At 40.3% G+C, this 27,177-nt stretch overlaps 4 protein-coding genes and 1 long non-coding RNA gene across 6 annotated transcripts; 3 read left to right on the forward strand and 2 right to left on the reverse strand.

Moving 5' to 3' along the window:
* The first annotated feature begins 610 nt into the window (after positions 1-610).
* LOC131314387 (sulfite exporter TauE/SafE family protein 5-like) lies at positions 611-10,867 on the forward strand. The gene is made up of 4 exons (XM_058342981.1): positions 611-1,761; positions 9,795-9,929; positions 10,069-10,200; positions 10,320-10,867. The coding sequence occupies exons 1-4, from the start codon at positions 889-891 to the stop codon at positions 10,626-10,628; spliced, it is 1,449 nt and encodes a 482-aa protein (XP_058198964.1). The 5' UTR covers positions 611-888; the 3' UTR covers positions 10,629-10,867.
* A 652-nt stretch (positions 10,868-11,519) lies between these two features.
* LOC131313736 (transcription factor bHLH115-like) lies at positions 11,520-13,975 on the reverse strand. Of its 2 annotated transcripts, XM_058342220.1 has the most exons (5): positions 13,638-13,975; positions 12,978-13,040; positions 12,641-12,718; positions 12,370-12,532; positions 11,520-11,944 (listed from the first exon to the last, which is right to left on the reverse strand). In XM_058342220.1, exons 1-5 carry the CDS (start codon positions 13,778-13,780, stop codon positions 11,678-11,680), a joined length of 714 nt encoding a protein of 237 aa, XP_058198203.1. In that variant the 5' UTR covers positions 13,781-13,975; the 3' UTR covers positions 11,520-11,677. The 2 variants fall into 2 exon arrangements, with proteins under 2 accessions (XP_058198203.1, XP_058198204.1); XM_058342221.1 differs by lacking the exon at positions 12,978-13,040 and having other exon boundaries at positions 13,638-13,961.
* Positions 11,951-12,939, forward strand: LOC131313737 (uncharacterized). Its single transcript, XR_009196293.1, has 2 exons — positions 11,951-12,165; positions 12,198-12,939. It is a non-coding gene; the product is annotated as an uncharacterized LOC131313737 (long non-coding RNA).
* A 6,137-nt stretch (positions 13,976-20,112) lies between the features above and the next one.
* On the forward strand, positions 20,113-25,349 carry LOC131312302 (probable transcription factor At4g00390). The gene is made up of 2 exons (XM_058339964.1): positions 20,113-21,449; positions 25,211-25,349. The coding sequence occupies exon 1, from the start codon at positions 20,246-20,248 to the stop codon at positions 21,431-21,433; it is 1,188 nt and encodes a 395-aa protein (XP_058195947.1). The 5' UTR covers positions 20,113-20,245; the 3' UTR covers positions 21,434-21,449; positions 25,211-25,349.
* Positions 24,556-25,627, reverse strand: LOC131312303 (protein DESIGUAL 2-like). Its single transcript, XM_058339965.1, has 3 exons — positions 25,495-25,627; positions 25,208-25,413; positions 24,556-24,974 (listed from the first exon to the last, which is right to left on the reverse strand). The coding sequence occupies exons 1-3, from the start codon at positions 25,618-25,620 to the stop codon at positions 24,761-24,763; spliced, it is 546 nt and encodes a 181-aa protein (XP_058195948.1). The 5' UTR covers positions 25,621-25,627; the 3' UTR covers positions 24,556-24,760.
* Between the last annotated feature and the right edge of the window lie 1,550 nt (positions 25,628-27,177).

Genomic DNA, 27,177 nt, shown 5'->3' on the forward strand with positions numbered 1-27,177 from the left:
TTTGGCTCATTAGTTACCTTTTTTATGGTATTAGGTACGTTTTTTTTTTAAGTTACGATTAGGGTCTATGATATACCCCAAAATGGTAACACATTTTTTTAGTAACTTATATATTTTATTTAGTGCGAGTTACTCAATTTTTTGAAAATCAATTTTTTTTTTTAAATAGCCAATTTTTTTTATTAATCTTTGAAAGAAAACAAAGACCAAAGGGAGCAAAGAGAAAGACAAAAAGCGCTCATCCGACACCTAAATCCTTAATTGGCAAGATGTCAACCAAAGAGATAACCCCGAAAGGCCTAATTGCCCAGGTAAAATAATATAAAACATATCCCAAAACCTAAAAAGACTAAAAGCCAAGATAAAACAGTAAGCACATATTGAACGCAGCTCAAATACTTAAAGGGCCTAAAAGCTCAAATAAAAGGAGGTAAGCCCAATATTAAAGCCCAAACAAATCCTAACCATAGGCTTCTCCATTTTTTTTTGGCTCACTCGTTCTTTTATTTTTTTCTTATTCGCATTAACTAATCTTCCCTAGTATTCCTCGTACACCTAACATCTGTGTGGAATTGAGCTCGCATTACTTATTGCTTTGATGGGATTGTCTGCAAGGTTTATCCACACAGGGATTAATGAATGTCCATTTTTGTTTGATCGCAGATTAATTTCGTTATTAGTCACGTAGTTACTTGATTCATTTGTTGAGTCAGTGGTGTCCACTAGAAAAGCACACCTGACTTAAGGTCACATGAATCACTCATGATTGGACAATCAAAATTACAAAATCATTTTTAATAAAATCTCATTTTCTGTCCCCATTTTTTTTTTTTGTTTTTATCCCCCTCATGGCATCCATGCAGCAGCATCTTCCTCCTCCATCCTTATATGTACCCATTAGGCCATTCCACAACCCATCTCCGCCGCCACCACCACCAAGTAGTAGTCCAAGAAATGAAGATTTTCACTTCTCTGGAATGGGTTATCCTCCTCCCCCTCATCATTTTCATCACTTTCAATCATTCCAGTGCAACTCAAACCCAACCCATCTCAGAAATACCAACACTTGATCAGCTCCCATTGACAATTGTTCAATGGTGGATGCAAACTCACCAGAACACCCAACTGAGATTAACAGGCCCTGCGGTGATAGCAGGGGTGCTCTGTTTCGTCGCGGCCGCGATATCGTGTGCTGGCGGGATTGGTGGGGGTGGGTTGTTCATACCCATACTTACCATAGTGGCTGGTTTAGACCTCAAAACAGCCTCGAGTTTTTCGGCTTTCATGGTCACGGGAGGGTCGATTGCCAATGTTATCTGCCACATGTTTGTGAAAAGTCCAAAGTCAGGGGGAAAGAGTTTGATAGACTATGATATAGCACTTCTATCAGAGCCATGTATGTTACTAGGGGTGAGCGTTGGAGTGATTTGCAATCTTGTGTTCCCAGAATGGCTTATTACTATACTTTTTGCAGTTTTTCTTGCTTGGTCAACGTTTAAGACATGTAAATCCGGGGTGGTGTATTGGAAAATGGAATCAGAAGAGGGGAGGAGAAGTGGGTTTGGAGAATTAGGAAGTGGGTTGGTGAGAGATGGGATTTGTGGTGGAAAAGATGGAGTTAACAGCACCAATGAGCCTCTTTTGTGCAAGGGGTTGGAGGACTGCAATTTGGGCATTCCATGGATGAAACTTGGAGTTTTGGTTATGGTTTGGTTTTCTTTCTTTCTTCTGTATCTTCTTCGTGGCAACCGATATGGACAGGTATGGTCTTGCTCTCCTATTTTGCTATGTCATTCTGTGTTCTCCTCATGGAACAACAATTTAAGCAACTTACATCATTTCAGGTGGTTCATTTTGAGTTAGACAACTTGATCATCTTGACATTCGTTGTGTAAAAAACTGCAAGATGTTTCCTAATTGGATAAACAATAAAGAATAAATAAATATTCAGGGATGGAAGCAGAATTTCAACCTTGGACAAATATTAAATTTTTCTTGTCACACATCAATTCATAGTATTAAAAACAGTCTCAAAATAATTAGCATGAATATTTTTGGATCTACCTATGAAATTATAAAATTACAACCATGTAATGGATACATACGATCTTGTGCATCCATATCTATTCCTAAAGATAAACTATTGGACCTAGTTTTCTTTTCTTGTTTTTTTATAGAGTTCCAGTCCAAAATTTAGTCACCTTGGACTTGTTGACTTTTGTGGCTCCAACCCATGCCTGCATTTGCTCAGCAGACAAGGAGCCTCCCAAATCTTTGACTGATATCCTCCAGTATCCTTCAGCCTCCTTTGTGGAAAATGAAGAGAGACTACCGTGGCAAATGAACAGGGTCTCATCTGGCTATAAATGGAGACCTTTGGTTCAGAGTGTTGTATCAGAAATCAGAGAGAAGAGAGTGATACACGAGTAGATTGTGAGGCAATACTGTGTGAGTCTGAGTGATTGTTGTAATCCTCCTCCAGTAAATATAGTGAATCCGCTGCCCCTCCGTGGATGTACCCGATTATTGGGGAACCACGTAAATCCTTGTGTTTCTCTGTGTTGTGTGTTTGTGTTTGCTTGGTTTGACTCTGGTTTAGCACTACAATTGGTATCAGAGCACGTAGTGTAGAACCAAGAACACAAAAACCACCATAGTTTCCGACTCTGCTTCTCAGTCCGTGTTCTGTCCGAGTCACAGAGCCACGTTTTTTTTGATCCAAGAATCCGTTTGACCACTGAGTCTTGTGCGTCCTTGCGAGACGATTCCAACGCACCAAGACCCATTGGAAACGGAGTAACAACGAGGTCACACGCTCCGTTCGACGGTTGAGCGTGAAAGAAGCTGCTGCTCGCCGGATCTGTTTTTTTTTCAGAAAACAGAGTTTTTTTTTACTTTAATATCTGTAAGGAGGAAAACCAGGTGCTGGTTTTTTGACTAGTCAAAGCCAGGGGAAATTATCCAGTGCTACTGGCTCACCTAGAGACGCTGATGTCAGCTTGACATCATCGATCCAGAAGCTTCAGAAGGCCAGAAGGTTACGCCAGGCAGCACGCCACGTGTCACCCAGTCAGCAGACACGTCATCTGCCACATCATCAGAGAGGCTGAGTCATCAGCCACGTATTCAGCCACGTGTCTTTCCACGTCAGCGCCAGGTGTGCGCCACATCAGCAAAAAGGCCCAGTCATTAGCGCCCAGTCAGCATTTATTGCTGAGTCAGCAGGTCCAGTCAGTCCTAACCAGAGGGAATATTCTCTGATCCAAGGAATATTCCAGAAGGTGTTATTTTGCGATTTCGGAGCCATTTCAACTCTGATTTGCGCAAGTGAGTAGTCGTTCCTGACTATTCTCGACGTTCCGGATCCAACGCCGCACTCCGTTTTCCGCAACTCAGCTCTGACATTGGTGTTTTGTCCGTTGGTTGGCTAAAAAGCGCCGTTTTTTGGTGTTTTTGTGCACCGGATATTCACGTGGGTGGAGTTTAAGGAGTTCTAATGGCGGAAGAAGAGTTTAAGGAGACCTCGGAAGTTTCTTCATCTGCAGAGAAGAATACCGAGCATCCCAAGGTCACTTCGAGCAGTTATGGGCAAAGGAATACGGTTTCCAATGCTAAGTTCGAGGTGGAGAAATTTGACGGAACAAGTAACTTCGGCATGTGGCAATGCGAAGTTTTGGATGTTCTGTATCAACAGGAGTTGGATATTACGTTAGAGGAGAGGCCGAACGACATTTCAGACAAGGATTGGATAAAGCTTAATCGCCAAGCTTGTGGCACCATCAGACTTTGTCTTACGAAGGATCAGAAATACTTCGTGATGAAGGAAACGTTAGCTAAAGAGCTATGGGAGAAATTGGAAAACAAGTACATGACGAAGAGTATTGAGAATCGGTTGTATCTCAAGAAGAAGCTCTACGGGTTCCAGTACGTGCAAGGTACGACTATGAACCAACACTTGAACAATTTCAATAAGATTTTGGCTGATTTGCAAAATCTAGACGTTTCCATAGAAGATGAGGATAAAGCTTTACTGTTGTTAAATTCATTGCCTGATACTTATGATCATTTGACTACTACTTTATTGTACGGTAAAGAAGAAATCAAGTTTAATGACGTTTCAAATGCTTTGATGAATAACGAGGTACGGAAGAGGGATCAGCAAGCTCACCGTGACCCGTCCGCATCAGCTTTGACAACAAGAGGCAGAACCGACACTAGGAGGACTGGTGGTGGAGGGCGAAGGAGGTCTCGCTCAAAATCAAGGGGGAAGTCTGTAGAGAGAAGATTGGGGAAAGACGAGTGTGCCCTTTGTCGTCAAAAGGGGCACTGGAAGAAAGATTGTCCGAACAAACAACCAGCTGCAAATGTTGCAGAGGAGACAGAGGATGATCTAGAGTCAGCACTATTAGTTTCATCATCACCTGACCATTCAGATGAGTGGATACTAGATTCGGGATGTTCCTACCACATGTGTCCCAACAGGGACTGGTTCTCGAGTTTTCAAGATCTCGATGGAGGAGTTGTTTTGCTAGGCGATAACACCGCTTGCAAAGTCCAAGGGATAGGTTCAATCCGTTTGAAGTTGCATGATGGGACGTTTAGGGTGCTAACAGACGTTCGGTATGTTCCGGACTTGAAGAAGAATCTCATTTCGCTTGGAGCCTTTGATGTGAAAGGATACAAGATTACGATGATGGGTGGAGTGCTAAAGATAGTTCGAGGGGCGCTCATTGTCTTGAAAGGTAGCCGAAAAGGAAACTTGTATTTCCTAGACGGTTGCACAGTCACAGGGAGAGTGGCCGTTACTACTAGCTCAGACGAAGACGATGCATCCAAGCTATGGCACATGCGTTTAGGGCATGCTGGCGAGAAGGCCTTACAGGGTTTAGTAAGGCAAGGCTTGTTGAAAGGGGCCAAGACAGGGAAAGTTGGCTTCTGTGAGCATTGTATATTGGGCAAACAAACTCGAGTCAAGTTTGGCACTGGAGTTCACCGCACAGAGGGGATTCTTGACTATGTTCATTCAGATGTTTGGGGGCCGACCAAAAATGTAACTTTGGGAGGCAAACGATGGTTCGTGACATTTATTGATGATTTCTCCAGACGTGTCTGGGTTTATACCATGAGGCACAAGTATGAGGTCCTTCCAATCTTCCTTCAGTGGAAGAAAATGATGGAGACGCAGACAGGAAGGAAAATCAAGAAGCTGAGGTCAGATAACGGTGGCGAGTACAAGTCAGATCCTTTTCTCCAAGTCTGTCGGGAGGAGGGGATAGTCAGACACTTCACAGTTGCGGGGACGCCGCAGCAGAATGGAGTAGCAGAGCGCATGAATCGTACTTTGGTGGAGAAAGTTCGGTGCATGTTGTCAAATGCCGGGCTTAGCAAGGCGTTCTGGGGTGAGGCTCTCAAATATGCCTCCCATCTTGTCAACCGTTTACCGTCAGCAGCAATCGGAAGGAAAACTCCGATGGAGGTATGGTTTGAGAAACCAGTTACAGATTATGATTCATTACATGTTTGGGGTTGTTCTGCTTACTATCATGTAACTGAGTCCAAGTTAGATCCACGAGCCAAGAAAGCTGTTTTCTTGGGTTTCACTTCAGGTGTTAAGGGATACAGGCTCTGGTGTCCCGAGTCCAGGAAGGTGATTCTAAGTAGGGATGTTACTTTCGACGAATCTGCTATGTTACAGCAGGTTCCTTCCAAGGAGAATGTGGAGCCGAATGCCCAGCAGCAGGTGGAGCATTCAGAACAGGTGGAGGTTGAGACTCCCCTTGTTCCAGCCAAGACTGTTCAGACAGTCAGCCGTCCTGAGGATCAACCCGTTGATCAGGATGTCATTATTGAAGAGGAGGCTTCATTACAGGAAATACCACAGCAACCAGAATCCATTGCAACCAGCAGACCGAGGCGGGAAATCCGGAAACCTGCTCGATATGCTGATACAGTAGCTTATGCACTTCCAGTGACAGACGATGATGTCCCCTCCACTTACCGGGAGGCAGTGCAGTGTACAGATAGTAACAAGTGGAAAGAGGCAATGGATGAGGAGATGGGTTCACTCTCCAAGAATCAGACATGGGATTTGGTTCAACTTCCCAAGGGCAAGAAATCTATTGGCTGCAAGTGGGTTTATGCGAAGAAGGAAGGTACAGGATCTGAGAAAGTCAGGTTCAAAGCAAGATTGGTAGCCAAGGGTTACGCACAGACAGAGGGGATCGACTACAACGAGGTGTTCTCCCCTGTCGTCAAACATTCGTCGATCAGGATCTTGCTTGCATTGGTAGCACAGTTTGACCTTGAGTTAGCCCAACTCGATGTCAAGACCGCTTTTCTACACGGAGATCTGGATGAGGAGATCTATATGGCTCAACCAGATGGTTACAGAATTGCAGGAAAGGAGAATTGGGCTTGTAAACTGAAGAAGTCGCTATACGGGTTGAAACAGTCGCCGAGACAGTGGTACAAGCGCTTAGATCGGTTTATGATGGAGCAGGGGTACACAAGAAGTCACTTTGACCATTGTGTTTACTTCTGCAAACTCCCGGATGGATCATTTGTCTATTTGCTCTTATATGTAGATGACATGCTGATTGCATGTAAAAGCAAGGTGGAGATTGACAGACTGAAGGCTCAACTCAGTAAGGAGTTTGACATGAAGGATCTCGGGGAGGCAAAGAAAATACTCGGCATGGAAATTCAGCGGGACAAGGCGAAAGGCACAGTTTGTTTGACTCAGACGCAGTATCTGAAGCGAGTGTTGCAGAGATTTGGGATTGACAGGAAAGCCAAACCTGTCAGTACACCTTTGGCCGCTCATTTTAAACTTAGTGCATCGATGTCGCCGCAGAAGGAAGACGAACGGAAGCAAATGGCTCAGGTTCCTTATGCCAATGCTGTGGGAGCTTTGATGTATGCTATGGTTTGTACGAGGCCGGACATTTCACATGCAGTTAGCATGGTCAGTCGATACATGCACAATCCAGGGAAAGAGCACTGGCAGGCTGTGAAATGGATTCTACGGTATTTTCAGGGTACTGTGGATGTTGGATTGAAGTACAAGAGAAACAGAAAACTTGGTCAGCATTTGGTTGGTTACGTGGATTCCGATTATGCTGGTGACCTAGATAAGCGACGGTCGACTACAGGGTATGTGTTTACACTTGCTGGAGGGCCAATCAGTTGGAGGTCAACGTTACAGTCAACGGTGGCTTTGTCTACTACAGAGGCAGAGTATATGGCAGTGACAGAGGCTTTCAAGGAAGCTATTTGGGTACATGGTTTGATTGAGGACTTGGGAATTGTTCAAGAAAACGTGGAGGTTTTTTGTGACAGTCAGAGTGCCATCTGTTTGGCGAAAAACCAGGTTCACCATTCCCGCACCAAGCATATCGATGTTCGGTTTCATTTCATCAGGGAGATTGTAGAGGAAGGGGATGTTCTTCTTCAGAAGATTCCGACTGCAGATAACCCTGCGGATATGCTCACCAAAGTGGTTGCAGGGATCAAGTTCCAACATTGCTTGGACTTGATCAACATCTCTCGAGCAGTGCGCGCCTAAGGGCGCAGAGGGCAGTGTTGATTCAATGATTGTCGCCAAGGTGGAGATTGTTGACTTTTGTGGCTCCAACCCATGCCTGCATTTGCTCAGCAGACAAGGAGCCTCCCAAATCTTTGACTGATATCCTCCAGTATCCTTCAGCCTCCTTTGTGGAAAATGAAGGGAGACTACCGTGGCAAATGAACAGGGTCTCATCTGGCTATAAATGGAGACCTTTGGTTCAGAGTGTTGTATCAGAAATCAGAGAGAAGAGAGTGATACACGAGTAGATTGTGAGGCAATACTGTGTGAGTCTGAGTGATTGTTGTAATCCTCCTCCAGTAAATATAGTGAATCCGCTGCCCCTCCGTGGATGTACCCGATTATTGGGGAACCACGTAAATCCTTGTGTTTCTCTGTGTTGTGTGTTTGTGTTTGCTTGGTTTGACTCTGGTTTAGCACTACAGGACTGACCTTCCTTCTGAATGATTCCTCATATTTTATGGTTTGAGCGATTGCCATGTTCTTGATGTATGGAAGCTGATTCTTTTTGCCATGTTTTCAAAAATTCTTTTACCTCCTGCCATGTGGGTTATATTCAATCATGTACACGTTATGTAGCACCAACGTTTACATGCTGAGGCATGACACCAACACTTAAATTTCCAATAATTTAAGGACACAATACACATTGAGGACACCCTAAGGAAAATCTGTGTGTAGTTAATTGTGTAAGTATAAAAATATAAGGCAAGCTTTAATTAAAGTCAAAAGACCATGTATCTTGTTTTTCACATGTATCAGTGCATAATTCATTCAAGCTAAAGTATTTTATCACAAAAACGTTTTATCAATCACACATGTCTTTATATTCAATCAACCATCATTTATCTCTAGAGTGTGTTGAGAATGTCCTAGCATGTTCTAATATCTCCCAGTCCAAAACTCCATATCAAAATAGGTGAGAACAATATAGGACATTCAGATTTGGGTGTCAACGAGTGCCTGAAGAGTGTCTGACACCGATACATGACCTCTGGCAAAATATCCGTGTTACATAATGTACAGGCATTGCCATCCCCTATTAGCGGAGGTCATGAGATCTGTTTTTGCAAGAAGCTATCACCTAGTGAGGGGTGGCGTTACCATTGTCAAGACCCCACTAATGCTAGGTTCAACCCTATGGGTATCTTAGACCTGATTCAGTTTTATTGATTATATTTTGGACACGATTTGTTATCCATGGTAAAGTGTACTAAGGAGTTCATTGTTTTATGTGAAGATTTTTACGAGACAGGGTCAATTGAACCTATTCTTCCTATGATAGTACGATAGTAGAAGAATTTAAGTCAACTTACTTAAATGCATTATGTTAATCTTGTGTGATTGCGCTCATTATTGTTCTCATTTTTCGTATCAAAACAACTATCATATGTTGCAAAAAATCATCATTAAATACGCTGCCTTATAGAAGAAGCATTTCATATAGAAGTGAAAAGAATGGAGCAGAAGAAATTGCAGATACGCTTGACAGCTACACTTGGTTTTCTAATACCTTCAAGACGCAAGTTTAATAGGTGAACCCGGGCTTGCTGTATCAAATGGGATATGTCACTTTCTCTGTATCAATCCCCAGCGGGAAAAGAAAAGGAAATAAAATTAGGATATGTACTTAATCAGAGGATTTCTAAACTGGGAACTCAGCTGTAGGCTGGAATGGATTATTTTATAGGTTGCCATTCTTGCATAAACTCATTACGTCGATAGAGTAAGGGCTTGTTTGTTTCACAAAGTGGGGACAAGGGAAATAAAACATGTGGACCTCCTATCTCTTTCCTTATCACTTACTGTTTGGCAATTATTCTTGTCAATAATTGAATCGGATTGGCTTATCTCCTTATAATTTATGCTCCAAAGGGAAGCAAGAACATCAACCCTCCAGCTGTGGTATTTTTCTTTTTTATTTGGTAACTTACCGTGGTATTAGTTATCCCAAGAAGTGGAATTATTATCCCCTTTCCATTACAGTAACAGATATTTCTCTGCTATTTCATTCTAACCAAACCTTGTACAACTACTCTTCCTGTATATAAAATGTCTTTGGTCATCCCAAAGTACTGTTTTATCACCTCTATGCACCTAATTTCATGGTATAGCTTATCCCGTAACTGAATTAACATGATTATCCTTGGTGCATGTATTCCATACATAACTTTTGGAGTATTATGTAACTTTTGGAAAATGTATGCAGAGTATAATACCAATGGAGCCTTGTGGAGTAGGATATTGGATTCTTTCAGCATTCCAAGTTCCTCTTGCATTAACTTTTACTACATGGATTTTGTACAGAAGAGAAAGCCTACGTGATCAACCTTTACCCCAGCAGGTGCCTTTGCTTATGTATATCTAAAGCGTGTATCTATATTTTCTATTTTCTATCAACCAACAAGTGGCTGATTTGGATGGAGTCTAGCAGAAGAAAATCCTGACTAAATTGAACTTCTGTATTGGTTTATTCATGATAGGAAAAGAGAGAACCAAGCATGCTCATTTTCCCTATGATGGCTCTATTAGCAGGGATGTTGGGTGGAGTATTTGGAATAGGCGGCGGAATGCTCATAAGCCCACTTCTCCTTCAAGTTGGAATAGCACCAGAAGTGAGTTATTATAGCATCTCCAACCAAGCACTATGAGATGAATAGTATCATCTTCTTGTATTTTAGCATTCTTGGCAATCACTTCTGACTTCACAGACACTGCTCTTTTCATGGTACAGGTGACGGCTGCGACTTGTTCGTTCATGGTGTTCTTCTCAGCTACAATGTCAGCAATTCAGTACTTACTATTGGGAATGGAGCACATATACGTAGCTCTAGGCTTCGCTTTCCTTTGTTTTGTCGCATCGCTTATTGGGTTGAAGGTAGTACATAGTGCAGTGGAAAAGCATGGGAGGGCATCCCTCATTGTGTTCTCAGTTAGTACTGTGATGGCTCTTAGCGCTGTTCTGATAACCAGTTTTGGAGCTCTTCATGTTTGGAGAGACTATACAAGTGGGAGATACATGGGTTTCAAAACACCATGTTGAAAAACAAAAACAAAATCCGAGAGTAAATCTATTTTTGGTTTCAAGGCGTGTAAAACCTTATGCCAAAGATTTCTTGCGAATCCAAGGCACATGAGAGAACTCATGGGGAGAAGACTGATGAAGAGTTTTTTAAGGAAAAAAAAAATCACAGGGTCCGATGTGTGAGTTCGTTTATTCAAAGATTGCATTTTGCATAATCTATTTACAAAGAATAACAATTTTCAAACATTTTATTGAAACACAGTGTAATGGCGCATGACTGAAACGCACCCTTTTGCTGGCCTTGCCACCAAACTGGCGACTTATGTGGGCATGCTGTTAGGTTTCACTCGGTAGTTGGGTGCTTTGTGATTACTAATGAACGCGTTACCATAATGTGTCCTTTTGTTGGTTATGAACACACCACAGATCGACACTCACGCTTCAGACACGAAGATGTACGTCGTTTGGCCAAAAAATACCCGTTCTACGGAGAAAATGCACTGTTTTGATTACGGCAGAACCAATGGAGTTAAACAGACTGAAACTTTCCTTTCTCTCATACTCAGGTCTCTCCTCTCTTCTCACCACGCTGCTCTCACTTGTGTATGTTTGCTTTGGTATATTAGCAAATGTGTTTAATAAAGTATTTCTCGTTTGCCTTCAAATTAGTAAAAAGTTCAATGAATTATAGAAACTAATAATGGCCGCATGCATTGAAGACTATACATGACATAACTAATCATATAATCATTGTTGTCGTCAACATCAGAAGATTAACAAAATAAATATTGACAGCTTGGGTTAATTTTGACGCAATAAAATGATTTCTCGTCAACATCAGAAGATAATAATTCCGATGGTCAATCATATTTTGTGCTTGCATGGCCATGGTATTGCTTTGACAGATCATAAAAAGAAATCAAATGACTAGATCTTCAAAACCAGGAGTTCATAGGTTGATAAGCAAAACAAAAATAAGGTGTGATACTATTCTCAACACCATTCACTAACTGCTCTAATCTTACAGCTTCACGAAAGAATACTCATTGCGAAGAAAGCTACACAAATTAAGCGACTGGAGGGCGGAGAGTATGATCCTCTGAGGTATCGACCGCAGTTGGTGGCATGAACTGCCACATTGGAACTCCAGGGTAGCCCATGAAGGGCACCAGTTTGCTCCCAACAACTTGGCCTGGAGCCCCAAATGGAGTAGGAATTCCAGAAGGGTAAGGGAAGAAGGCAGGTTGTGAGCTCATGGCTTTTAATTGCTGCTCAAGTTTCTCTTTCTCCACTTTCAGCTTCTGCTTCTCATCACGAAGTTCGTTTTTCTCAGCCTATGAAAGAAGAGTCTCGTCAACAAAACAAACAATAATGATACGTACATAGAACAAGTAAACAACATATGCATAGCATCTAGGCATGTAAACATTTCTAAAACGTCTAGGAGGTGTACAACAAAATTTTAGATAATACAAAAGCATTTAAGTTGATTCTGAGAATCATCAGAATCCAAAAGCATCTAAGTCGATGTTTCTCCGAATCAACTTTTAAGCAGGTTGGTTCCAAAAAAAATAAAAAATTAAGCAGGTCTAAAAGCTATATTTTTTTGCCGTCAAGAAGAATCGGAAGTTATGGGAAACACATTGGCAAAACCTCCAAGAGGCCAGAATCTAAAATCACCCCACACAAAAGCTATTGCAGATTCCCCCTAACTTACTCCAGAAAATTCCAACATCTGTACTGAATAAAAAAACCACACCTTCAGTTCATTAATCTTCTCCTGCAAACTATCGCTTGACTCCTTGAGTTTCTGGGCCTCATCCCTTAGCTGCGTCAATGTCTGAACAGCATCACTCAATATAACAGCCTTGTCCACTTTGGGTTTCCTTCCCGGCTCCAGGATCAAGCTTAACTCTAGGAACCTTGAGACATGCCAAAGTCCAACAATTTATTGACAACCATGCACAGCACACATATACAGCACACGACTCGTGCAAAGAGATAGAAAGAGAGAGATGGAGAGTGCATGCCTTTCATTCAGCCTATCCCTTCGCATTTTCTCCCTACATGCTTTGGAATCAGATGAACTGCATGATTCGGGCCTCATCCTGCAATCCGATTTTCAGTAATCTCAGGGTAAAACAAACCAAAAAAGGCTGGAGCAAGGAGATCTGAAGTAATGGAGATCCAATGTAGAAGTGGTAAAAACAAGAATGTTCAGTAGGAAGAAAAAGAACGATAAACCCCCATCAGAAATCATGAGTAATCAGTTGCGGAAAATGAAGGTTCTCAGACCAAGCAAAACTTTTCCTTTAACTGAATAATAATAGGGAAGAAGAATAATAGAAGGGAAGAAGTTGACAAGACCTCTTTCTGGAGCCACATTCCTTAATACCGTCCAAATTCCCAAATGAGTCTGCAAAATCCACACTGTGAACATGGCATAAATACATGCTTATGGGGTTAGAGGTTTGATCTAGAGAATGGCTCACAATGGTAGTTCATAGTCAGTTCAGCGGTAATTCAATGAGTTGGTGAAGGCTAACATTAAGTCGTACACGCATTGCACTTGTTAATTTTGCATCATTTCACGAGTGTGTCTGCGGTACACGCATCTTACACATGCATTCAATGATACTTTATAGTTTGACATAATTACGCTAATAGACACTGTTAAGGAAATACAGTCTGACATTGGTAATCACTTAATAACATTTGGGTATTCTCCATCATTCCAATTAGCTTTGAGTTTGATATAAAGTTTCCACAGAGACCATAACCCCTGTGCAGTTTACCACCCTGCCACGCGGAAGTAAAACCATAACCCATGCGGTTTGTAGACTCAAGCACGTACAAATAACATCACAGATCACAATTTTCAATTGGGAAAGTAGAAAAAAACTTGAATGAATCGAAATTAACTTCAAGAATCACAAATCCATTCGCAAGAACCAATACTGTCAACCAATCAAAATAGCATTCCATAACGTACAGCAATTTGACGAAAAAGGGGAGAAATCGGCGGACCTGAGGCCGGTCGAGCCGGCGAGGGCGTCGGGGCACCAATCGAAACCCGGTTCGAGCGAGGGCAAGTCGCCGCCGGGGACGGGGATGTTTTCTATGACGCCGTAATCGACTAGCCAATTGGAATTCTCCTCCGGATTCACCATCGTGTCTCTCCAATTCGAACAGAGAAATGAATTGAGGAAACGAATTTGGGGATATCTGGGGAAGCGATAAAGCGTTGGAATTTGAAATTGCGAAAATGGGAAAAAGGGTGGAGGGGATGATGGTGAGGAATTGGTGGTAGTGGCGGGCGGGTGAGGTTTCCAACTTTCCACTAACGTTTGAGGGATCCCACCAACCAACTATTTAAGGGCCTGTTTGTCTTGGAGCGTTAAATTTGATAATCAGGTGTTAAATTTGATAATTTTGATAATCAGGTGTTAAATTTGATAATCAGGTGTCCAGGCCACCCAAAGTGAATCTCAATTAATCATAGAAACCATAAATCCACCCGTCTGCTGATGGAGGTCCCACTTTAAGGCAGAGCAAATAAGTTGATAGCACAGGCGTTCTATTGTTTTTTGTCCAACAAAGGTTTGCATTGTTTATTCAGAAATCCTATTGGTACCGACGGTACCCATAGGGAAAATGCACCGACGGCCACCGGACGGCCGTCTCCGGTCACCGGACGGCCGATCCGAGCCGTCCAAAAATTTTAAAAAATAAAACCGAGTGGCCTTACGCGAGAATCAATGGCATCCGAGGTGTGTAGGGTACTTGATCCGAGTACCCCTTTTTCGTGTATATACACGTATATACAAATATACACGAAAAATGGGTGCTCGGATCAAGTACCCTACACACCTCGGATGCCATTGATTCTCGCGTAGGGCCACTCGGTTTTATTTTTTAAAATTTTTGGACGGCTCGGATCGGCCGTCCGGTGACCGGAGACGGCCGTCCGGTGGCCGTCGGTGCATTTTCCCTATGGGTACCGTCGGTACCCATAGCAGTACTCAATGTTTTGATACGAAAAAACATTTCTGGTCATTTTGACGAGAATAACTGAAAAAAAATCATTGCCTTTTTTTTAAGGAAATTGATTTTGTCACTTTTTTTTTTTTGTTAATGCAACTTCATTTCTTTCACAAAACAAATCATCTAATATAGACATAAAGAGGAGTGTCATTAACAAAAAGAAGAGTGGCAAAATCACTCCCCTTTCTCAAATATGGATTTTTTTTGGTGCCTATGTTTCCGGACGAATGGAATCTAACAAAATTGAATTTTCGAGAAAACAAATTAACATCACAAAGAATAAGTAACTTGCACGAGACCACGAGCATTAGTAACTTGCACGAGACCGCGAGCACTGTAGATCGAATGGAGAGGGCAATAAGCAAATTGAGGGGTGTTTTCGGCAGTGAAAAATTTATAGATTTTTATTTATGGGTTGTTAGGTGTTTTGGATAGTGAATAAGTTATTGATGGATTTGTGAGTAGAATTACTGTAATAAAAAAAATTGTTGACAACTTTTTTGTTAATGGAAACGAGATGATAAAATGCTTAAACTTTTTTGTTACTGAAAACGAGATGGTAAAATACGTTAAATTTTTAGTGTTTTTTGATAGTGAAAACACCCCTAAGTACAAAGATAATTTTGGCAATTGGGCATCGATAAGTCTACAGTTAAATCAAATTATCTTGCAAAAGTGTAGGGTACATTCAAAATCATACTTGCGCTCATTTTCTTTATGAACAGAGTTTCCAAAACCAACTTGTCTATCTCTTCGCATGACCTTTGATAAGATTTCTTCGCATGCCCTTCGATAAGATTTCTCTGCATACTTGTTATTCTCATTTTTCTATTTATCTCTCGGCCTATTACTTATAGAACTCTGAACTCCTCTTGCCAAACCAAATAACTCCTCACATCTTCGTTACTTTATGTTGTATTTGGATGACAACTTTGAAAATTTTGAAAATGATTTTTGAGTAATGATGAGAGAGAAAGTATGGTGATAATTAGAAATAAAGATAATGAGTGAAGAGAGATAGAAAAAAAAATAAAAGTAACGATTGAAGGTAATGAGAGTAATGATTAGAAGTATGAATAATGAGTATTTTTTGAATTGAGAAAAAAATTTCAAATTGTGATCCAAACAAGGCACATTATCTACACTTGATGCTCAGCAACTTCTTCGCGTGAAAATTATGGGCAATAAAGTGGGTCAAAAGTAAACAAACGGATGGTCAAGCTTTTTCAAGCGTGGAACGGTGGGAGGCAGGTAGAGATGGCAATCCTACACGCCCCGCTTTGAACGGGGCGGGTATTTCACCTTATTTTTGGGTATCGGTTGGGATAAAAATAAATTTTCAAACCCGTCTGGGTTCCGGCCGAAAATATCCCGCCCCGAAATTACCCATCCCGGCATATTTATATATATATATATATATATATATGTATGTCCTTTCATTTTTTAGCATTAATTATTTAATCCAATAAACAATGTCTCTTTAATGTCAAGTAGCCTAATTAAATTTTAAAAAAAATAAAAATTGATATTTATTGGTAATGGATATTTTAAAAAGTTTTTTTCAAATATTTATAATAAATTATACACATAAAGAAATGAAATGAAGTATCTAAAATATTGATTGCAATTAGAAGTCTAGATAAGACCGTGATACCAAAAGACACAAAAATAATTTCAAAAATTTTATTTTCTAGATAATTTTTATTCTTATTTAGCATTTTTTTTTTACTTTTTTACTTATACTTTAATTTTTTTTAATTTTTACGGGGCGGGGTGGGTAAACCCAATCCCCGATCGGGGCGGGAACAGGGGTTCCCAAAAAAACTCGGTCAGGGTCGGGGCCAGGCCGGGGTCAGGTAATAATTTTCAGATCAGGACCAGGGTATGCAAAAACCCGCCCTGCCCCGTTGTCATTCCTAGAGGCAGGTCTGAACAATGAACATCGGAGGAAAGATTTAACATTTGAGGAGAGATTTAAAACTTGCAAATCCCAAACCTTATCCCACATCCAAACGAGACTCAAGATAAAAATAGTAACAACTTTAATGGCCCGTTTGGATGCGGAATAAGGTTTGAAGGTATTATTTATTGAGACGAAATGAGATGGTATTGATGTGACTTTTATAGATGGTGGATAAAAAAATGGTTGGTTTTGGATGGGGTATTAAAAATAGGAGGATAAAATAATAGTACTTAATTTGGATGATGAATAAAATGAAGCGATAAAATTATTTTGTAATTGAAATGGCCGGGAACGGGGCATTATTTTAGCCTCATTCAGTGCAGTAATAAATAACACCCCAAATTCATCTAAATGGGCTCCACATTCTCATCCCCACATAACTCATCCCTTCCCTTATACCCATCCAAATGGGGCGACATACATGGAGTTTGCGAGTTCTTGTCTTGTGTGAATTGTTGAATCCTCAATTTTTTTTCTTTGCTGGAATTTGCAAGTTTAGGTTTGACCTGAATAGTTGAATCCTCATTCCTGTATTTAGATCTAAGTTCAAATATATTAACAATGTGGAAACCCATTCCCGTTGCAGGAATCCATTTAGAGAACAATGTCGTTTTTTGCTGAGAAATCCATTCCCGTTGCAGTTGCAAACAATTGCTGCGAACGAACGCTCGACTGTAGAGATCAATTTCAGAGAAACCCATTTTCGGTCTCCGATTATTATTTTTTTTTATCAGCGTCCTCCAATTAACTTCCGATTAATTTCCCCCATCGTTTGGGATTCAAAAATCTGAAACCCATAAGTTTTTTCGGGTTTTAAAACTCAAACGTGACATATATTTTCGGATTTCGAGTATGAAATGTCCATCGCGCATTATCAAAATGCGCGATGTCAATCGCCCATGTACAAAATGCATTTTTACAAAAAAAAACACACAAACATGATGCATCTTCAAGATGCGTTATAAATGGTTCGAATTTTAAAACTCGAAAGTGTCATATACTTTCGGATTTTAAAGTATGAATTTGTTTCTGAAACTATTCAGATATCAAAATCCGAATATGTCTAAGATTTTTAGGTATTAGAATCCGAGTTTTGTAAACATTTTCGAGTTTTAAAATCTGAAATTGTCTAAAATTTTTTGGAATGTATATTCGAGATTTTTTTGAAGGAGGTGGTGTCGGGAATGTTTGTAAACATTTTCTTAACTTTTTTGAATGTGTATCCAAACATATTGGAGTTTCAAATTTTTTTTTTGAAGGATTGTGTATCCGATTTTTTTACAAAAAAAAACACACACAAACATGACGCATCTTCAAGATGCATTATAAAGTGTTCGGATTTTAAAACTCGAAAGTGTCATATACTTTCGGATTTTAAAGTATGAATTTGTTTCTGAAACTATTCAGATATCAAAATTCGAATATGTCTAAGATTTTTAGGTATTAGAATCCGAGTTTTGTAAACATTTTCGAGTTTTAAAATCTGAAATTGTCTAAATTTTTCTGGAACGTATATCCGAGAGTTTTTGAAGGAGGTGGTGTCGGGATTGTTTGTAAACATTTTCTTAACTTTTTTGAATGTGTATCCAAACATTTTGGAGTTTCAAATTTTTTTTCTGAAGGATTGTGTATCCGATTTTTTTACAAAAAAAAACACACAAACATGACGCATCTTTAAGATGCGTTATAAAGTGTTCGGATTTTAAAACTCGAAAGTGTCATATATTTTCGGATTTTAAAGTATGAATTTATTTTTGAAACTATTCAGATATCAAAATCCGAATATGTCTAAGATTTTCAGGTATTAGAATCCGAGTTTTTTAAACATTTTCGAGTTTTAAAATCCGAAATTGTTTAAATTTTTCGAGAACGTAATCCGAGATTTTTTTTTTAAGGAGGTGGCGTCAAGAATATTTGTAAACATTTTCTTAACTTTTTTGAATGTGTATCCAAACATTTTGGAGTTTCAAATTTTTTTTCCGAAGGATTGTGTATCCGATTTTTTTACAAAAAAAAACACACACACATGACGCATCTTTAAGATGCGTTATAAAGTGTTCGGATTTTAAAACTCGAAAGTGTCATATATTTTCGGATTTTAAAGTATGAATTTATTTCTGAAACTATTCAGATATCAAAATCCGAATATGTCTAAGATTTTCAGGTATTAGAATCCGAGTTTTTTAAACATTTTGGAGTTTTAAAATCCGAAATTGTTTAAATTTTTCGAGAACGTAATCCGAGATTTTTTTTTTAAGGAGGTGGTGTCAAGAATATTTGTAAACATTTTCTTAACTTTTTTGAATGTGTATCCAAACAGCTTGGAGTTTCAAATTTTTTTTCGAAGGACTGTGTATCTGATGTTTTTTTTGTTGGTGTTGGTGACGGCGGCGGTCATGGAGGAGGTGGTGGTGGGTGTGGTGTTGGGTGATGGTGTGTTAAGTTACTTAAGTAGAAGCGAAAAGAGTACCGGGAATGGTTGCAAAACATTTTCTAAACTTTTTGAATATGTATCTGAACATTTTCGAGTTTGAATTTTTTTTTAAGGACTGTGTATCCGAATTTTTTGGTGTTGGTGTTGGTGAAGGCGGCGGTAAGGGAGGTGGTGGTGTGTCAAGCCGGAGAGGAGAGAGAACCAAGGGAGAGAAGGGGGAAATTATCTTTGGGATAAGGAAAGGTAGTTTGGGGAGTTCATGTATATTTGTTAGGTTATTTATAGAAAATTGTAACTCCTATAAGATTTATGAGTTTAGTTTAGCACAGACTACCTACAATAAATTCACAGTTGCAAATAGCCGGATCCTTAATTTTTTATGCTTTGGGATAGGACTAGAGATAAAAGAATTGGGATGGATAGAGTAGGCCCCGTTTCCGAAAGAAAAATAAGTACTTATTTTTTAAGAGGGCAATTTCAAGTTTAAAAATCATGTGCTCACGTAAATAATTTTCCTATCAATATGGATAATTTTTGATAGATCGTATTGAGATTTTTAATACGGTGCAAAAAAGAATTAAAAAATTATTTTTTATTTACATTATTTTTTAGTTTAAAAATGTGAAATAAGTAATTACTCCCTCTGTCCCAATTTGTTTGTCCAATTGTCAAAATACGTGTCTTTCAAAAATATACTTATATCTTACATTTTATAATATTTTTTATGATTTTGAAGATTTTGTATAATAAAACTAATTGAAATCTATCAAACAAGACCCATATTGCATATTAAAAATATTACAAATTGAAAATTGTAATTAATTCTTTAAGAGGTCAAACGCTATCAAAAAGTCAAAAAGTGAACAAACAAATCCGGACGGGTGAATATTTTGTGAGGAGGTGTTTTTTTTGGAACGGGACCCAAGTGATTTGGCTTATTTTACTTTGTTTGGTTTGTGTTTTGAAATTTTTTTAAAAAATAATAAGAGTAATAAGTGAAAAAAAATGGTGAAAGAAATGTTAAAAATAAAAGGAAACTAGAGGGTATTTTTTTTAAAATTCTTTTCGAAAAGGAAGACAACATACCACCCCCTCAATCGTCTCTCTAGTCTCTACTCTAGCATACGAGACCGCGCAAGCCCTAGCTCAGAAACCTTCCCTCTCTCTCTCTCTCTCTCTCTCTCTCTCTCTCTCATGGCACCGAACCGTCTCCCCGAATCAGAAGCCCAACAACACGAGTCCTCTTCTGAGGAGGAGGAAGAAGAAGAAGAAGAAGAAGACTCAGGATCATCATCAGAAGAGGAAACCCATTCCCAACCACAACACAACAACAACATCAACACTTCCACTCCCAAGAAACCTCAACCCACTCCCAACTCTTCCGCTCCCAAGAAACCACAACCCACTCCCAACTCCTCCGACTCCGACTCGGAATATGAATCCGATTCCGATTCCCCGCCCACCGCCTCCACTCACCGACCCGACCCGAACATCAAACCCATCACCTCCAAGCCCATGGACGACCCACCCAAGTCCACCAAAAGGCCCAGATCCGACCCCACTCCCTCCACTCCGGTGGCCAAGTCCAGCGCCGCCGCCGCCGTTAAACGGACGGCGGCGGAGAGCGAGAGCAACGGAGCCCAAGACTCGAAGAGGGCGAAGAAGAAGCAGAAGGAGAAGGACGTGGCTGCTGTTATTAACAACAGCAACGAAACGACGCCGAGCAAGCAGATGTTTCAGCGGCTGTGGAGCGAGGACGACGAGATCGTGATCCTCAAGGGCCTTATCGACTTCAGGGCGAAGAAAGGATACGATCCGATGACCGATTTGAACGTTTTTCACGACTTCATCAAGAAATCGCTGCACTTGGGTGACGTCAGCAAGTCCCAGTTCTCCACCAAGGTCAGGAGGATGAAGAAGAAGTTCGAGAACAACGTGAAGAGGGGGAAAGACGGCCAAGACCGGTCCTTTTCGAACCCTCATGAGCAACGGGCCTACAACTTGTCCAAGAAGATATGGGGCGAGGATAGTGATGGTTTCGGAGTTGGAAATGCGAAGAAAGTTAATGGGAAAGGGAGAAAGAACGAGAAGAGTTTGTCCGTAGTGGATGAGGAGCTCTCTGGGAGAGTCGAGGAAGGGGCAAGGAGGGAGGTCGAGCCAAATGCTGGGGCAGAGCGGGCGATTGGGTTCGATTTAAGCATCGAGGAGGTGGTTGTCAAGGATGGATTGGAGTTGCTTAGTGGGTCCAATAAGTTGGAGATGATGGAGAAGTGGAGGCAGTTCAGGGTTGAGGAAGTGGAGCTCTACTTGAAGCGGTTGGAATTGGTTCGCGAGCAGGGGAAACTAGTGCTGGAGGCAATGAAGAAGTCGACGGGGCATTAGGGTTTTTTCTAGTCAGGTAAAATTATGGGCTGTTGGTTTTCGTTGATGAATGATGGTGAACGCTAGGGTGTTTGGTGTTAAGGGTTTAATTCGCTGTGTTTGTATCTGTAAGAGTTTGGTAGTTAGTACTGATTATGAATGTGTGGCGTTTATGTTTCTGAGCTTGCCTTTGAGTATGATTGCTTGGTTCTGATTTTCTGATATTGATCGCTAGAATCGGGTTTATTTGCTTCAGTATCTCATGTTATTTGTTTGCTTTGGTGGTGTTGTTTGCTTGTTGTTATGTGGGAATTTGGTACTGTGATTTGTTTGGCAAACTTGTGCCATACTGTGAGGCGTTGACTCCCTTCATTTGTTGTCTTTGATGGTTTTTAACAATTAGGCGTAGGTTACTTAGTTTAGTGACACAAAATTCCTTATCTTCTGGAATTTAAGCCTACACATACCTTATGTTTGAAGCAGTGTTCTAAAAGTCGCTACGCGCTAATCGGGCTGAAGAGGGGTGCCTAGAGGCCTACTAGTCGGTGCTCTAATTGATTTTTATCTAGGCGTTGGACCACCGCCTTGCGCCAGGTAGTTGGCCGCCAAGACTGATTTTTAGAACAGAGGTTTGAAGTGTCCCTTTACTGCCTATGATCATTTGTTTGTGCTGTATTTCTGTTATGGACATCTTATGAAGAAGGTTTAGGAAATGGCAATGTGGGAGATGGTAACTGAATAATCATTTTTAGTGGCACATTTAATGGAGCAGCAAGATAGCCGAAACTGTTTGTAGAAAATTGTGGGATCTTCTATTTGTTACTCACATCAATGGTGTACATAAACTGTGCAGCTGTCGCAAATAGGAGTTGGAAGCATTAACAGAGGGATATTGATGTGTCAAATATTGGTTGTTGGCATAGTCCAACTGGCAAAGTCATTAGTCATAGCCTTCTGTAATAGTCAGACTGGAAGATTTTTTGTACTTGAAAGGTATTAAGGCAGCTAAGAAAGTGATCTTTAGAATGGAAGTGAGGCATAGTTTATCTGCAGGATGGGAAATTTATGAAGTGATTTGAAATTTGTGATGACCGTGTATGAAGGATGGAAATAATTGGGTACATATCCAGGAATTAGAGTACTTGGGAGTTGGCAAGAATTTATAGCTTCTGCTTGGACTTTGGAAAATGGATAACTACTTATTGAAGCATTGTGTGTAGTTGAATAGCTCGTAATGGGTAATTATCTGGGTATCCGTGCTTCATGTAGGCAAAATGTTTGGTAGTAAGATACAGCAAGTCATTTACCCATCTTTTGAGAATCTCTGGCAGCTGTAACTGGGGACGAAAATAGAAAGGACATCCGAGATAGACTTGTTTTGTGCTGCAAGGTATTTAATTGCATGAAGTGTAAGCTATAAAAGAATTAGGAGGGTAGGCAGACTGTGAGTGGCGACAAAAGATTTGCGATAGATGATATTCCCATCTGATTGATTCCGTACACAGAAAATCCTTTAGGTGTAATTTCATCCGGATGAAGTAGCTTGTCTCAGAATCAGATGGTTCACAGATCTGTGAAATCTGTGGATGTTTGATGGGAATCAGTTCAAACTTCAAAGAGAAGTGGTCTACCCTGAGAATAAGATACTCTGGTCAGAACAGGCAGATATTTTAAAGTCCTAAAGAATTCATATGAAAACTATTTTTTGCGTCTCTCTCTCTCTCTCTTGATTTTTTGGGATGGGGGTGTTTGTGGTCTGTTACGTTCTATAGCTGCATATAAGTTTGCAACTTTGCTTAGCTAGGGTCTTCTTTAGAATGTGTTTGGCATTGGTCATTTCAATTGGAAAATGTTAGACTAAGTCTTACCGTTGCTGTACTGGCTGCGAAAGTCATAATTTGGTGCCAGAAACAGGCAAAGGCATCTTTGGTGCCAAATTTGGTAGCAACTTTGGCTTTGCTAAATCACCCAAGCCAACTGATTTACATCGGAAAATGATATTAGTATCATCTGTTGGTATGAATTTAAGATTTTGCCAAAATGGAACTAAACTGGTGCAATAGCATTTCCATTTTGTGGCTCTGACACTGTAGCAAGTCAAAAAATGGCTGTGGCATAATCATTTTGAAACCAATGGGTGGGCTTGTTCTTATACGTGCATCTTTCTGTTTGGTATCTAAAGCTTTTACCATCAAAATGTAGTTGAGTGTCTGAGAACTTGATACATAATGCTCACTGTATACGGAATGCTAACTGTGAAAAAGAAGAATTTGAATTCATTCTACAGTTTCGACTTGGTCAGTCTTGTCTTTGGTATGACCCAAGTCACATAGTTCGCATGAGTGAGTGAGAGCGTGAAAGCGTCTTTGAACACATCCCAACCTACTGAAATCCGCGAGTGCGAGGATTGAGAGTGGAAGCGCATGGCATTTTGCAGGATTATGTGGCTAAGGGTATGACTCAAACCGTTTGGTGCAGCACACCGATCAGGCTTTATTTTGGTGCTTTAATCGATGCTCTGGTTTTGTGCTGTTACCTTCTTAGATTCTGTGAGTTGACAACGCTTAACTGCTTAACTTTTATCCTTCTTTGGGTTAGCCTTGAGCTTTTTTGACAAACGGTGTGGCACTATGGCTAAAGTAGGGCTCAGAACGTTAACTGCTTGTTTGTGATCACAGGGCCATGTATATTCTTAACTTCAAGTGTCATTGCTATTATTAATTCTTTGTTTTATGCTGGTATCAATGGTGTTTTCGGTATTGCTGTGTATTGTTGTGGCATGGTCCGGATGTTGTTTTGGACAATTTGTTCCCGGTAATTTTGTATTAGTCACTTACCAGATGAAAAATGATGAACCTGTTCAACGAGTGGCGTGTGGAGACTTGAAATCACCACTTTTTGGGTGGAAATGGATTTTTCTGTTATTATCTTTCATTTCAGTTCTTGTGAACTAACTTGGGTTCCATCTATGTCACTATTGTTGTGGCGTCCTGGTTTAGTACTGTGCTGGTAAATTTTTATGGTGGTATACTTTCACATGCATTATGAGAAATGAATGATAGCATGACTGATGTTTGCCGTGGCATTTGGGATTTTGTGTTCTTATATTTATTGCTTAAATTTAGTGAGACAAGTGACTATTAGTGGAAATTTGATTTTTGGTATTGCAGCATAGGAATTGCAAATCTTTGTTTTCCATCATTGGTTCCCCTTGCATTTAGCATCCTTTCGAGCTCTTGTAACTTGGAAAATATTCAATGAAAAATATGAGATTCAAATTTTTGGTGGAACATAGGTCTTGAACGGTAAACAATAGAGTGCCCCCCAAAAAAAAAGGATCTTAGAAAATCAAGCATTGCCACGATGTTGAGGAGCTTTCTTTTCTTCTTTAACAGTGGCAGTTGCTGAAATATAGTAGGCCACTATAAACAATCCATGAATAAAGCATAAAACCCCTCCAATCGAGAGAAGATGGTGGTTTGCTATCCCGCATGATTTTCTGGCACTTGAGTTAGCTAGTGTTCCTGAGATCAGCATTGAGAATCCAGCTACTAATAGAATCCTGATGCATCACAGAAACCCGTGTTGGGAATAGTATGCATTGTATGAATAATCAGTACCCTCAATTAGTGTACAGAAAATATTTTTAGGTTTTAGTGTATGGTATATGTTCAAGCTTGGTGTAGTGTTTATTATATCATGCATTTGGTTCACATATTCTGGTTTCTGGGTAGTTTTTGGGTACTTAAACTGGGTATATAGATATGTTGACAAATAATATGCAAATACGCTTACCAGGAGAAAATGAGGGAGGCTGCTGCCAGCTGCTTGTTAGCAGATGCTTTTTCCAGCTCTTCTTTGGACCAAATACAAACGCACCCACCAAGTAAGTTAGCAATGGTGTGGGCAAGGGCCAGAAGTACTGCTGCAGCCATCCCTAGCTTGAATGCCTGATAGCTTGGGTCTCTACACTCAAGAACCCATATCTTCAGATTCTCCACCTGCCCAGTAGAAAAAATGGACATCTCAGTAAATTAAAATTGTTTCATTTTTCGTTGCTTGGATCAGAGATCCGAACATACCTTGTTTTGAGCTATCTCAGCTTCAATGGCAAGTATGCCCGCAATGATGTCCATGATGAGGATCAAGAGGCAAACCATCGGGCCGATGTTCTTTTCCATTTTGATTGGGGTGATATTCTTGTCCATTTTTCGAGAATTTGGAGCTCTGAATGATCAGCTGGTTTTTTGAGGATAGCAATCTCTCTCTCTCCCCGTCTCTCGTGATTTTTGATTAGGTATGTATGTGCAGCATGGAGTGGAGAATCCGAATAAAACAGAGAACTGCATGGAGATTGATACCAGATTAGGTGGTGCTTAATGGACGGGAAAACAAAAAGGCTTCTTCTGTTAAAGTTTTCTTTATTCTGCTTTGCTTTTGTGAATGTGGATTCCTTACCACGAGGAACAAGGAAAGAAGGGTATCACCAGCAGGGTTTGGCATTGATCTTGTGGCTTGGATCTATGGACTGCTCACTGTTAGAGTTATTCTGACAGCAGTTCAATATTCCTAGATCATAAATTTGAGATTGTACATTTATCGAGATATTTCGTGTATCTTCCCCGTGCGTGTGTGTCTATACATATTAGTTGGAACAATTGCATCCGCTGATTCTAGGTCCGGGGCTAATGTCAAAGTGTCAAACCCATCTCGCATCTCCAATCATTACTCAAAAAATTTACTCGTTTGAATGACAGCTCTTTTTCATTTAATTGACGCGTCTACTTTCAGTGGAAAGTATGAGTTGAGTACATGATAGGAGTAATAAATCATTTTTTATTTTCGTTGTAAAAGAGGACCAGTGTCATGGTTAGGTTGGATAATTTAAATGGAGCTCCCTTATTTGGGTGAGAAAATGAGCAAGTTTTATTAAGAGAAAAGTGAGAGTTAGGGCTGGAGATAAGCCCCATGGCCCTTTTACCTATTTGTTGTCTTGAGTTTGACTAAGGGCAGAACCGATAGCTATTCAATTAATACAAAAAATGGAGCATCACTGAATGTTGCACTCTCAAGTGGGCGCCAGATCCTCTGCCGAAAACCCCTGTGCCGAGGGGTTATCGGCCGTTGGATTGTGTGTGGGTTTTTTTTCAAGGTCTGAGTTCCAATAGTCAAAAAAATCCCTCGGCACAGAGATAGGAGTTTTCCGGCACCAGATCCTCTGAGTCGAAAATCTGTTATCTTTATGTATCTACGCCGCCATCTCTGTTGTCTTTTATGTATCTATGCTCACGTCACCAATGTTCTCTAATTGATATGTATCCCCACTTGGTGCAAGAATTCAAGAAACGGTTATTCATGCGCCCAGACGTGGTGCGCAAAAATTCTTTTCCGTTCAAATGAGCTGGGCTAGAAGTCCATAGGATCTTAGTTGGGTTATGGACAGAGCAGGTCCTAAGTTAAATTTTGTGTTGCAGTTGCTTTATGTTTTTAAAAAAATTTGAATTTCAAGAGCCCTTCCTCCTTTTTTGCCCCTCATAATAGTCTAACAAAAGAATCTCATTTTTAATTTTTTCTTTAAATCTTCGAAAAGTCAGGACCGGCTCTGGTTATGAATCGTGAAATGATCCCCACTTGCTCATTTAAGGGGTGAAGTTCGAGAGGAAGCGGGGCCTCCCTCCCCTTCTCCAAATGCTGGTTTGTCTCGACCTCGCCCATTCTGGGTACCACTAGGTAGTGGGTATAATGTATCTCGTATACACACTAGA

Source organism: Rhododendron vialii, chromosome 13a (assembly GCF_030253575.1).
Source record: "Rhododendron vialii isolate Sample 1 chromosome 13a, ASM3025357v1".
NCBI lineage: Eukaryota > Viridiplantae > Streptophyta > Magnoliopsida > Ericales > Ericaceae > Rhododendron > Rhododendron vialii.

What these genes read in the sequence shown, in the direction of transcription:
- LOC131314387 (XM_058342981.1), top strand. Translation starts at nt 889, where the DNA reads ATGTACCCATTAGGCCATTCCACAACCCATCTCCGCCGCCACCACCAC. An exon ending in GTGGCAACCGATATGGACAG is followed by an intron (nt 1,762 to 9,794) that starts GTATGGTCTTGC and finishes AAATGTATGCAG; the next exon opens with AGTATAATACCAATGGAGCC. An exon ending in ATCAACCTTTACCCCAGCAG is followed by an intron (nt 9,930 to 10,068) that starts GTGCCTTTGCTT and finishes TATTCATGATAG; the next exon opens with GAAAAGAGAGAACCAAGCAT.
- LOC131313736 (XM_058342220.1), bottom strand. Translation starts at nt 13,780, where the DNA reads ATGGTGAATCCGGAGGAGAATTCCAATTGGCTAGTCGATTACGGCGTC. An exon ending in GAATGTGGCTCCAGAAAGAG is followed by an intron (nt 12,719 to 12,977) that starts GTCTTGTCAACT and finishes ATCGGATTGCAG; the next exon opens with GATGAGGCCCGAATCATGCA. An exon ending in AGGGATAGGCTGAATGAAAG is followed by an intron (nt 12,533 to 12,640) that starts GCATGCACTCTC and finishes GCATGTCTCAAG; the next exon opens with GTTCCTAGAGTTAAGCTTGA.
- LOC131312302 (XM_058339964.1), top strand. Translation starts at nt 20,246, where the DNA reads ATGGCACCGAACCGTCTCCCCGAATCAGAAGCCCAACAACACGAGTCC.
- LOC131312303 (XM_058339965.1), bottom strand. Translation starts at nt 25,620, where the DNA reads ATGGACAAGAATATCACCCCAATCAAAATGGAAAAGAACATCGGCCCG. An exon ending in CTGAGATAGCTCAAAACAAG is followed by an intron (nt 25,414 to 25,494) that starts GTATGTTCGGAT and finishes TCTACTGGGCAG; the next exon opens with GTGGAGAATCTGAAGATATG. An exon ending in GCCTCCCTCATTTTCTCCTG is followed by an intron (nt 24,975 to 25,207) that starts GTAAGCGTATTT and finishes GTGATGCATCAG; the next exon opens with GATTCTATTAGTAGCTGGAT.